At 48.7% G+C, this 13,037-nt stretch overlaps 1 protein-coding gene across 13 annotated transcripts in view; it reads left to right on the top strand.

The window, feature by feature from the left end:
- Positions 1-13,037, top strand: part of CELF4 (CUGBP, Elav-like family member 4) — a 965,736-nt gene that overhangs the window by 881,161 nt on the left and 71,538 nt on the right. For 10 of the 13 annotated variants that reach the window (XM_018576169.1, XM_018576165.1, XM_018576166.1 and 7 more), the window contains 2 exons: positions 4,016-4,159; positions 12,120-12,267. In XM_018576169.1, the coding sequence (XP_018431671.1) occupies positions 4,016-4,159; positions 12,120-12,267 (292 nt within the window). The remainder of the gene's footprint in view (positions 1-4,015; positions 4,160-12,119; positions 12,268-13,037) is intronic. The other 3 variants (XM_018576168.1, XM_018576167.1, XM_018576160.1) reach the window with 2 other exon arrangements.

Consider the following 13,037-nt stretch of genomic DNA (forward strand, 5'->3'; position numbering starts at 1 on the left):
GCTTCCTGATTGGCCAGAAAGCCGGCTTAATGCTTTCTCAACACCTAGTGAAGAGGGAGCATTGAGCCGGCTTCCTGGCCAATCAGGAAGCCAGGAGGCGAGTCATTACACGCCGCCTGGCTTCCTTAATGGGACTTTCGGGATCGGTATTCGGGATCATTGAGTACCGAAACAAATTATCGGTACTCATACTCGATACCGAAAAATACCGGAATCGGTGCATCCCTAGTTCCCATGCTTCTCAATGTAATGCAGGAGGGTCATAGCTGGTGGGAGGGGGCAGCAGGGTGCTATACATAGCTCAGTGCTCCTCTCAAGAGTCTTCAGCCCTGATGCAAGCAATGGGCTGGCTCTTGGGAGGGGTTATGCACATATCAAAATGCCTTGATGGTTGGCTGTCAGTTTGGGGGAGTGGGCATTCCTAGGCAAGCTGCATTTTCATGTAAGACCGCCCTAGGTAACGCCCACATGTGGTGTGGCACCTCCATGATTGAAAGAACTGAAAGCTAAGGAACACAAGGGGCGGGCCAAGTGTAGTCAGGCTGGGGAGGAACGCGCTAGATGATGCTGGACATCCTCCAGCCAGGAAGTGAGGTGGGCTATGCATTGTGCTATGAGCTGAACTGTGCATGCTGGTAGGGACACTCAGACACCTGTACAGGTGTAAAAGTGGGAGGGGCTTGAGGGACAAAGAAACTAAAAGGGGAGGGGTTTAAGAAAGATTAATCATTAAGTATGGGGAGACAACCTGGGGAAGGTGATGAGCACCTGACCCGGGAGCCTGCTCGCTGAGGACAGAGAGGTCATTAAGCCCGGCTTAGCGGCCATCGCGGCGGATCAGAGTTCATTAAACGAGCCGCGGCACGGACTGGTCAGGCCGAGACTTCACAGGAAATGTATAAGTTACGAATATTCCTTTGTCGATGAGCCGCAATTAGGAGGCCGATCAATACCAACATTATGCTGTCATAAGATGGAATTGGTCGCCCCGGTAACTCCTCGTGACACGCGTTTCATTACTTTGAAATTAGAATTCCTGATCAATAGACAACTATTCCCATTTAAAGGGCCAGTCCTCCCAAGAGTAAAAGGCGGAGCCCACTGGGCTGAATAACCTGCTGGCCTCCGTTATCTCTGAAAGGACCTCTTCTTCCTGACTCTGTTCCCATCCTCCTTAGAGGATTGGGGCGTCCTATTGGCTCTACGTATGGACTGCTGAGCCACGGATTTGTTGGCTGAGATTCCACCGATGGGTACTGTCCTCCTTTTATCATTAATAAGCTACCCATGAGCACCTCTCAAGTAACTTTGCCATTGATGATATCACTCTGCTGCAGGCAGGAGGAAGCATTTCCTTTGTCTCCCTCCCCCAGTGATCAGTCTGCTGCGGGCAGGAGGAAGCATTTCCTCAGTCTCCTCTCCCCCAGTGATCAGTCTGCTGCAGGCAGGAGGAAGCATTTCCTCAGTCTCCCCTCCCCCAGTGATAAGTCTGCTGCAGGCAGGAGTACGCATTTCCTCAGTCTCCCCTCCCCCAGTGATCAGTCTGCTGCGGGCAGGAGGAAGCATTTGCTCAGTCTCCCCTCCCCCAGGGATCAGTCTGCTGCAGGCAGGAGGAAGCATTTCCTTTGTCTCCCTCCCCCAGTGATCAGTCTGTTGCAGGCAGGAGGAAGCATTTCCTCAGTCTGCCCTCCCCCAGTGATAAATCTGCTGCAGGCAGGAGGAGGCATTTCCTCAGTCTCCCCTCCCCCAGTGATCAGTCTGCTGCGGGCAGGAGGAAGCATTTGCTCAGTCTCCCCTCCCCCAGGGATCAGTCTGTTGAGGCAGGAGGAAGCATTTCCTCAGTCTCCCCTCAGTTATCAGTCTGCTGCGGGCAGGAGGAAGCATTTCCTCAGTCTCCCCTCCCCCAGGGATCAGTCTGTTGCAGTCAGGAGTACGCATTTCCTCAGTCTCCTATCCCCCAGTAATCAGACTGCTGCAGGCAGGAGGAAGCATTTCCTCAGTCTCCCCTCCCCCGGTGATCAGACTGTACATTGTAAGTTTGTAGTAAGTTACAAGATAAGAGGCTGCAGCAGGGACTAATCTGTGTCAGGCATTTGTGAACACAGTCCAGAACTGCACAGACACCGGGATTTACATAATTGTGCCATCTCAGTCCAGGAAGTAGATGGTGACTATGAATGATGCCAGAACAAAATGGTGATGTCTTTCTGGAGAGAAAAGCAGATAGAGGCATTGTCGGGGGAATTGGGGCTGCTGTAATCTCTGCGAAATAAATATCACGTCAAATTAATGTTGAATTTAACATGTGAGAGATGTGCAGTAGTGATATATATTAAAACTGTGCATGTGTTCGCCTGGAATTCCACTTTAAATATTCGAATGGCTGCAGATATCAGCACTTTGCACATTCATGGTACTCAGCTTAGCTCAACGTTGTGCAGGATAAAAAAATTAAACGAAAGTACCTTCTCATAGTACACGATCCCATACTCCTTGTCATCGCTCTTCACGCATGGAAATTCCACCATCAGGTACATAAAGTTGGAACTACGCTTTTCACTCTGCCAAAAAAAAAGAATATATATACATATACTGTACAGAATGTGAAAACAAACCTATATGACTCTATACTGCTCTGTAATGACATCTTCTAGTCATGGTGAAGCAGCTACATTGCTCAAACTGCAGTACTAGGAGCCATTCCAGCCCTGCGGCAGCGAAGATATGCTGATAGTGGACAAGCTGCTAGGAAAAGACGACAGGATGAGCAGTGATACTTCATCCGTGTTCTTCTGCTTCTTCACTGTCCAATCAGAGTCTGGCGGTGTGCTCCTAATTAAACTGTGCTGCTTCTGCATTTGCGGTCAATGATCTAGCCGATTAAACCTTTTGGCCTCCTCTCAACAGCCCTCAGCCCTGATGCATGCAGTGGGCTGGCTCTTGGGAGGAGTTATGCAAATATCAAAATGCCTTGATGGGTGGATGTCAGTCTGGTGGAGTGGGTGTTCCTAGGCAGGCGGTATTTGCATAAAGTCCGCCCTAGGTGATGCCTTCATGTGATGCTGAACCTCCATGATTGAAATAACTAAATCCAATAAATGAAAGGGGCGGGACCAGGGACAGCCAGGCTGGGGAGGAAAGAGTTAGATGATACTGGACAGGCAGGCTCTATCTGACTGGCTGCAGCTTCTAATGCACATTATGAGAAGCTCCCAGTGTGCGGCGAGATCAGAGGAAGTAATTTCCGTCCAGGAGAGGAGCCGGTACAACTGTGCAAGACTGAAGGGAAGGTCGGAGTTCAGATATAAGACTGAAGGGAAGGTCGGAGGTCAGATAGAAGACTGAAGGGAAGGACGGAGGTCAGATAGAAGACTGAAGGGAAGGTCGGAGATCAGATATAAGACTGAAGGGAAGGTCGGAGGTCAGATAGAAGACTGAAGGGAAGGACGGAGATCAGATATAAGAGTGAAGGGAAGGACGGAGGTCAGATAGAAGACTGAAGGGGAGGACGGAGGTCAGATAGAAGAGTGAAGGGAAGGACAGACGTCAGATAGAAGACAGAAGGGAAGGACAGAGTTCAGATAGAAGGCTGAAGGGAAGGACGGAGGTCACATATAAGAGTGAAGGGAAGGATGGAGGTCACATATAAGAGTGAAGGGAAGGACGGAGGTCACATATAAGAGTGAAGGGTAGGACGGAGGTCACATATAAGAGTGAAGGGGAGGACGGAGATCAGATAGAAATCTGAAGGGAAGGACGGAGGTCAGATAGAAGGCTGAAGGGAAGGACGGAGGTCAGATAAAAATCTGAAGGGAAGGACGGAGGTCAGATAGAAGGCTGAAGGGAAGGACGGAGGTCACATATAAGACTGAAGTGAAGGACGGAGGTCAGATAGAAGACTGAAGGGGAGGACGGAGGTCACAAATAAGAGTGAAGGGAAGGACAGAGGTCAGATAGAATACTGAAGGGAAGGTTGGAGGTCAGATTTAATATATTCATCTTCTTTATTTTCTAGGGTGCGTCATCGAGCCTGGTGGTGAAGTTTGCAGACACAGACAAGGAGCGCACAATGAGACGCATGCAACAAATGGCAGGGCAGATGGGAATGTTCAACCCCATGGCGATCCAGTTCGGAGCATACGGCGCCTATGCACAGGCAGTAAGTCAATTAGTCACAACCCCGAGTTTCCGATGATACAATGTTACAATGTGAACAATTATCTTGTTACCACTCAATGATATAATGTTACCTTGTCACCATCCGATGATGCAATGTTACCTTGTTACCACTCAATGATACAATGTTACCTTGTCACCAGCCTATAATACAATGTTACCTTGTTACCATCCGATGATGCAATGTTACCTTGTTACCACTCAATGATACAATGTTACCTTGTCACCATCCTAATTTTGTCACATCCTGGACAGGGGTATCCCTGGACTTATTACCGCCGTTGGGGATTGGGGGGCACACAGGGGTTGTCAATGGTTAGGAATATAACCGAATGGGGGGATAGTGCTGATGGGATGTTCACATTACTAGGTAGGTGGTATTGATGGTGCCTCTGACATCCCTCCCAGTTCACTGATATCACTGGCTGCCAGGAGCTGGGCAGGATGGCAGCCAGAACGTCCCGCTCAGCTCCTGGCAGCCGGTGATGTCCGTGATCTGGGCGGGTCGCCGGCCAGAGTGCCAAAGGTTACTAAGAGCTCTTAGCAACCTGGGACGTGCTGGCTGGAAAGAGGGTGGCAGGCAAGCCTGTCACCCCCTCATGTAACCCAATAACATACTGCCTGAGGCAACTGCCTCATTATGGGGATGGCCCTGATCCTTCAGTTTTGCTTTAATGGACAGTAAGGACAGTGTGCCATCGAGGTCCACCCAGCTGCGGGATTGACAGCTGGCTCTGCCTATCCAGAGGCAGAGCCAGCTGTGCCTGCCCCCTCCCCCGTCCGTTCTGCAAGTTAGCGCTGGTGGATCGGACAGGGGACTCGGGGAATCCCTGCAGGGAGCCGTGACTGACAGTCACGGCTCTCTGCAGGGATAGATTTAAAAGTGAGCGAACGACGGTATGTGTTCACTCGGTTCCCGATCTACTGAGCCGACCTGTCATTGTCATTGTCACCGGTCGGCTCAGATTATGAGGCTGAGTGAAAATCACTCGCCTCTTAATACTCCTCTAAAGGAGAACTATGAGGTGAGTAATTTTCACTCACCTCATAGTTCTAGCCGACCTGTGACAATGAGACTGTCACAGGTCGGCTCAGTAGATCGGGAGGTGAGCGAACACATGCCGGCGCTCACTCACTTCTCGATCCTGTGCCGGCAGAGAGCCGTGACAGGGGAGGGACTGGATTCCCCCCTCCCCGCTCATCCTCCAGCGCTGACTGGCGGAACGGACGGGGGAGGGGGCGGGTACAGCTGGCTCTGCCTCTAGATAGGCAGAGCCAGCTGTCACTCACGCAGCTGGGCGGATCCAGACATAATTGTCGAGATCTGTTCCGGCTGCGGCGGTCACAGTATATAATGAGCAGTAGCTCGCGGTATACTGAGCTTAGGGTGACGGGAGGACGCTAGTTTGTGTCCTCCCGTTACCCTTAGGAGAACTATGGGGAAAAGCCCTAACGCCATAGTTCTCCTTTAATGAGCATGTGACTGTGCTGTCCATAGTGCTGAATTCGGAATGGTGGTAGTGGCAGGGATGTCACAGGTCATGACTTGCTGGAATCCCCGTTTACTTCTGAGTTGAAGGTTGATGCAGGGCCGGTGCTAGGATTCTTGCCTATACAGGCAAGGTGCATTTTTGCGCCCCCTCCCCCCTGTAAAAACAGGGCATTTTGACAAGTACTTGTACTTGTCAAAATGTCCCGATGTTTGCGCTATGGTTTGTTTTTTTTTCACTTACCTTCGGCGTGGGAGAGCAGCAGCAAATCAGCGCTGGTCCGGTGGGAGGAGCTCCAGGTGGGGTCCTAATTTAGCTGGCCGGCGACTGCCTGAGGTGCCGCGCGTGTCGGGATCCTCTGGCAGTCGCCGGCCAGCTAAATTAGGACCCCACCTGGAGCACCTCCCACTGGACCAGCGCTGACTCGCTGCTGCTCTCCCGCACCGAAGGTAAGTGGAAAAAAAAAACATAACGCAAGCATTTTGACAAGTACTTGTCAAAATGCCCTGTTTTTTCCGCCCTCACCCTGCAGCGCCCTCAGGCGGCCGCCTGACTTGCTTTGCGGTAGCGCCGGGCCTGGGTTGATGTGAGTGGCAGGGAATATTTGTTTTACACTTTAAGGGCCCATTAACACCATGGCATTGTAGTAATGAATGTGTGCGTATGTGCACTCTGGAGCCGTTCATTGTGGAGGGCATCCCAACATACATGCATTCATACGAATGGGCGACCTTAACACAAAGCAGATCAGTCAACAAAGCGCTCATTAACATACAAGCATTAAATGCACCACAATGGAGAGCCCTGGTGTGAATGGGCCCTTCAAGAATATGTTGCCCTCAGCTTCCCGCTCATAAGAGGTTATTGGCTGGCTACAAAGTTTATTTACAAATCCCAGGGACACGAAGTACATTGGAAATTATGTGGCCGGCTTCAGAATGACATGAAGTGACTTCTCATTGGGAGCAAAGCCTTCCCCTCCAGATCATTACATAGAAAACCATCACAGCGAATTAGTATGCCCTGCGTCTGACTCTTCCAGCAAGCAAATAGAATGTGATAGCCTAAAATGCGGCCTGAACCCCCTGAGAGGGGGCACGCCAAAATTCCTAACGAGTCTTGTCAGAACTTTACCCGTGCAATCTGTGTGCGCTGCCCTCGCCTGGCTTACAGCGAGCTCGGCTGTCACACAGGACACAACCAGGAGGGACCCTGAGCTGTGTGCAGAAATCTCACTGCTCTGTGCTTTCCAGAGAGGAAGGAAGGGTTGGAGTATATACAGTATATCTGTAACTGGTACTCACATGATGCTTTACAATGGAGAGAGCCAAAGAAAAGGTCTGAAGAATGTTGAGTTACATGGCGATAAGTGAATAGGAATATGCTAGGCTGGTGATTGTGTGCTGCACACTCATTCCATGCTAAACGCAATAATTTTCTGCACACTCAGAAAGATCAAAAGAAAGCAAAAAATCCAACTAGTCCTAAAAAGAATCAATCAGGATAATAACAATAAAACGACTTGTGGTTAGATTTTTGCAAATTTGATTAGACTATTAAAGCCATTAAATGATTGCAGCGACGATCATATTTCTACTTTATGCCCATGGTGTGCCGACCTACTGTATATTGGGGCCCTCAAGTATGACCCTATATAATGTTCAGTATATGGAAAGCTACAAGTGACTGACAATAACTTGCTACAGGAGACAGCTAGACTGTGGACATGCTGCAGGAGACAGCTAGACTGTGGACATGCTGCAGGGGACAGCTATAGATGGTGGACATGCTACAAGGGACAGCTGAAGATGGTGGACATGCTACAAGGGACAGCTAAAGATGGTGGACATGCTACAAGGGACAGCTAAAGATGGTGGACATGTTACAGGGGACAGCTAAAGATGGTGGACATGTTACAGGGGACAGCTAAAGATGGTGGACATGCTACAGAGACAGCTAAACATGGTGGACATGTTACAGGGGACAGCTAAAGATGATGGACATGTTACAGGGGACAGCTAAAGATGGTGGACATGTTACAGGGGGCAGCTAAAGATGGTGGACATGCTACAGGGACAACTAGAGACTACAGTGGACAGCTCGAGAAGGTGGACATGCTACAGGAGGCCACTAGAGACTGTGGATATGCCACTGGAGACAGCCAGAGACCATGAACATGCTACTGGAGACAGCTAAAGATGATGAACATGTTACAGAAGACAACTAGAAATGGTGGACATGGTTCATGAGACATTGGAGCTAGTGTCCCCATTAGAAGATGTCCCATCTATTCCTGCTCTGGTGCCAACCCATATGAGATGGATAAAGATGGGGACATGTTACAGGAGACAGCTAGAGACTGTGGACATAGCAACTACTGTTCTCATTGGAAGAGTTCCCATCTATTCCTGTTGTGGTGCTAACCCAAAATATGGGATCTTCACCAGGACAAATAAAGAGGATGAATCTTCCTAACGGGGACACAGACAGCAATAAAAACACGACAGGGGTTACAATTCCTCTCCACTCTATCCAAAAACTAAACCATACTACAATACATCCAAAATTCCCCACTTTCTATCCCTTTAAACCCTCTGCAAACACACGCTAACCTGCCTGAAATCCAGTGAGCTCCTAGCTTCCTGTTTTGGGCTGACAACACAGCACTGAAATCCCAAGCAGCGCGGTCAGGCCTGCCTGCTGGACTACAGGACTCCTCCCATCCCCCACCTCTGTCTGCCCATCTCCACATGTATACAGTGATTTATTTTCCAGGCAAACAATGCTGCTGCCTTGACTCTCAAGTGCCCACCGATCTACTGTGTGTAGGAAAAAAGCTCTTGGGAGATGTTGTTCAGGGGGTGAGCCTACATCAATAGGAACTGCACATGCGAGAATGTTACAAGCCTGTTGATGACATCACAGGGAAAAATACAGATACAGATTAAATAAAATGCTGGGATATGATCTGGGGGGGGGGAGGGGATTTGGTGCAATGCCTGGACATGCCCTTTAAATGTAGTTTTATTTTGCACACAATGGGTTCAGTGACAGGCCGCCTCGTACGGCTTCTTGAAGAAACACTTGTCCGCGTTTTGCTGTCTCTCCCCTCCCCACTTTTCCGGGCTCTGCAGGATCGTAAAAGCTGCATCGCCTTTCTTTCTTTTTTTTTTTCCTGTGCTGCTGAAAGTGTGGACATAATGGGTGTAATTAGCCTTGAGTGTGCCTTCCTAATGTACCTTCCACATTCAAGTGTCGAGTTCATGAAGGAGGGCTCATGCAGCCATTTGCAGTTCATAAAGGCTAATGTACAGGGCATTGCTTCCATTACAAGTGCGCCTTTTATTTAAAGACCCGCCGATTTCAGCATTTCACGGGTGATTTCACCTGGGACACAAAAGACGCCGTTCTGCTGGAAGGAGCCGAGGTGGGAGCAGAACTTTTTATTTTTTATTATTTTATCGCTTCTGATGGCATTCAGACCAATCATTGATCGATGGCAGGATCGGCTGCAGTCTACCCTCACCTTCCAAAAAACGCCAAAATAACCACAGATTAGATCATCCCAGGTGCTGATGCATTAGGTTAACATATACCCTCAGACGCAATATATATTTATTATTATTATTCTTTATTTTTTTCTTTATTTTTTTAATGTATTTTTGTATGTATTTTTTTGTTTTTGTGCTCCGCTCTCCATCCTGACTTCTCTGCCTCATCCTGCCTTTAGCCGGAGCTGAGCTGTCCTCCCCATGCCGTCCCGCTCGGCCTCCTGATAGGTCTTTCCTCCCTGCACATTTCCCTTCGGCCTCCTGACAGGTCTCTCCTCCCCGCACTGTCCTACTTGGCCTCCTGATAGGTCTCTCCTCCCTGCACATTTCCCCTTAGCCTCCTGACAGGTCTCTCCTCTCTGCACTGCCCCGCTTGGCCTCCTGACAGTTCTCTCCTCTGCGCACTGCCCTACTTGGCCTCCTGATAGGTCTTTCCTCCCTGCACATTTCCCTTCGGCCTCCTGACAGGTCTCTCCTCCCCGCACTGTCCTACTTGGCCTCCTCATATATCTCTCCTCCCGGCACATTTCCCCTTGGCCTCCTGACAGATCTCTCCTTCCCTCACTGCCCTACTTGGCCTCCTGACAGTTCTCTCCTCTCCACACTGCCCTAGTTGGCCTCCTGATAGGTCTTTCCTCCCTGCACATTTCCCCTCAGCCTCCTGGCAGGTCTCTCCTCCCCGCACTGCCCTACTTGGCCTCCTGACAGTTCTCTCCTCTCCACACTGCCCTAGTTGGCCTCCTGATAGGTCTTTCCTCCCTGCACATTTCCCCTCAGCCTCCTGGCAGGTCTCTCCTCCCCGCACTGCCCTACTTGGCCTCCTGACAGTTCTCTCCTCTCCACACCAGTTTTATACATTTGATTTGGAAGGCTTGTTTTCGCATGTTGATCTGGCTAATCCTAACTGCTTTGCTGAAAACAAAAGAGCTCAATAGATGAAGCTCAGAATAAACACACAGCTGCATGAGTCCCAATGACTCAACCAACCACTCTCCTGCCCTTGTCTCTCTGCTCTGTATGAAGTCATTATTTTTGACATTTTGACAGTTGACATGTTCAGTGGCGGTCTCTTTAACATTGTACCTATTTTTTTAATTTTCATTTGTTTGGAGAAACCTGAAAACCCAATTGGTGATAAAATAAAAAAGAACTGTTCTCTGTTATCAGAGTATTTACACCCCTCATTTCTGAGCCCGTGTGTAATAAACCATTATGACGGCTGTTCCGTGAGCTGGTACTGTTCGGGGTTTGGGTGCTTCCCATCATTGCCGCTCTGACCATGCCAGTCTACATCTGCACCCAGGCGCTGAATCTGAAAAACAAACGCACCCCGGCTGGCACAGCGAGCGGGCGATGAACAGACAGGCAGCCGGAGGGCACAGACTGCTGTTGCACTCATGGCTGGAATGCATACTCCATTGCATACTGGGACACCAGGCTGTGCTTTGTTGTCGGGGTGCGCTGGGCAGAGGATCCAGATTCTCATGTATATTTAAGACGTCTCCTCGCGCCAGGCCGCCGTCGAATGCCAAGGCTTCTCCTCTCTTTTTAATAAGGTTCTGGCAGCCATTCGCCTTGCAACGTTCTATGACAATTTAAATACATTTAGACATATATGAACTAACTTATGACAAGCGCTGTGTCCCGGGGGAACATAAAGCAGACCTATAGCTAACAAGTCAGCTTGCCTGGTTATAACAATTAAAGGGAATCATTCAGGTGCTGAAAAATATATGGCAATCCAACCCTGATCATGTGACTGGTATGCTGGCATTGGGTAATCCAACCCTAATCATGTGACTGGTATGCTGGCATTGGGTAATCCAACCCTAATCATGTGACTGGTATGCTGGCATTGGGTAATCCAACCCTAATCATGTGACTGGTACGCTGGCATTGGGTAATCCAACCCTAATCATGCGACTGGTGTGATGGCATTAGGTACTCCAACCCTAATCATGCGACTGGTGTGATGGCATTAGGTAATCCAACCCTAATCATGTGACTGGTATGATGACATTAGGTACTCCAACCCTAATCATGCGACTGGTGTGATGGCATTAGGTACTCCAACCCTAATCATGCGACTGGTGTGATGTCATTAGGTACTCCAACCCTAATCATGTGACTGGTATGATGGCATTAGGTAATCCAACCCTAATCATGTGACCGGTATAATGGCATTGGGTACTCCAACCCTAATCATGTGACTGGTATGATGGCATTAGGTAATCCTATATACATATATTAAGAATGTTAATTTTTTTCATTATTCCCACAGAATGAATGTTCACAGATGTTCTAAGGATGAATTGTTTATAAACAGACCCCTATAAGTTAATTACAGAGGCAAGGAATGTGTTACATTGAAAATGAACTAGTATAACTGCCTGATCTCTGTTTTTATATTCGCTTCTCACAGTTCACTGAATTGTGGTGGAGTGCAGCCTGACCCTCACAGCTGGCACCATGTACTGCTCCACATCACACATGATAAGGTGGCCACTAACCTCACAGCTACCAATCAACTAAGAATGTATCAAATGTTTTTGTTCTTTTAAAGTTTACTTTAGCAGCCCATCAAAGGTTTTTGAGCATTCCTGCAGACCTGCGGGGCTGGTTGAACAATACGAAGGTGGAGTTTTTTTTTATAGCCACAGCTCCAGCCAAAACTTCTGTCATTTTGAATAGGGGGAGGATGAATATGACAAACCCACACCCAAAACCCAGGTCAGTCATGGCAACTCCCATAGTGATATCATAACAGGTTTCCTTTAATGACATCACTTCCTACACTTGGTGATCTTTCTGTCCAATGTTTGGGATGGGGGGGGGGGGTCCTGGGGGGTACCTCGTGTTTATGGTAACTCGTGATATTTTTTCGCTGTTCTCTTTCTTCCAGCTGATGCAGCAACAGGCCGCTATTATGGCTTCGGTCGCACAGGGTGGATACCTGAACCCCATGGCTGCCTTCGCGGCCGCCCAGATGCAACAGATGGCAGCCCTGAACATGAACGGCTTGGCCGCCGCTCCCATGACACCAACATCAGGTAAGAGAGACGTCCGTATTTTGGGGGGTCATGTGATCTTTAATGAAATTAATAAAGTGTATCTTAAGGGTGAATCCAACGGAGATTGTTCAATTGAATTGTAACATGTTTAAAGAGATTGCGCAGACATTGATCTCATCCTCTACTGGACATGCTTTTGGTTGAGTAACCTCCCTGCAGATGCTGATGTTGCATCCAAGCACAGAGCATTAATTGAAGTATGGACAGGACCTGCTTTGGAGCATTATGGCATTCCCATATCATCTTTGGCAAATGCCCTGATGGCCTGCCATTTTATTTTGGGAAAGGTTGTGTCTTTGCCCCAGTGCTGGGATGGACATGCCATGTGTGCAGACTATACAGCTGCACAAGAGCCCTCTGGGACTTAGAGGTCCATTTTTACTAAATGTGGGCCATATGGGTGCTGGGAACCTTCCTATTGTCATATAGACTTGCACAAAGTTAATACCTGTGAAGTTATGACCTGGGGGCAAGGGGGCTTTTGCCCACTGGGCCAGTAATTATGAGATATGTTGGGTTGGTGGTCCGGAGTGGAGATAATTCACCATTTAGACATGATCGGAGTAGAATCTACAGTCAGTGACACATGATGGACATTACATAACTTCTCCTTAAGGAACACCAACTGTACACCATTGCCAACAATCTCTGCGGAACCATGGCCCACCTTACGTGGTACATTTACTTTAGCCCACAGAAATCTGTCCCTACCATTACCAGGCTTGTTGGATGTTTGCTCCACAAGCCAA

This window comes from Nanorana parkeri, unplaced genomic scaffold (genome assembly GCF_000935625.1).
Source record: "Nanorana parkeri isolate BGI_ZX_2015 unplaced genomic scaffold, ASM93562v1 scaffold58, whole genome shotgun sequence".
Classification (NCBI taxonomy): domain Eukaryota; kingdom Metazoa; phylum Chordata; class Amphibia; order Anura; family Dicroglossidae; genus Nanorana; species Nanorana parkeri.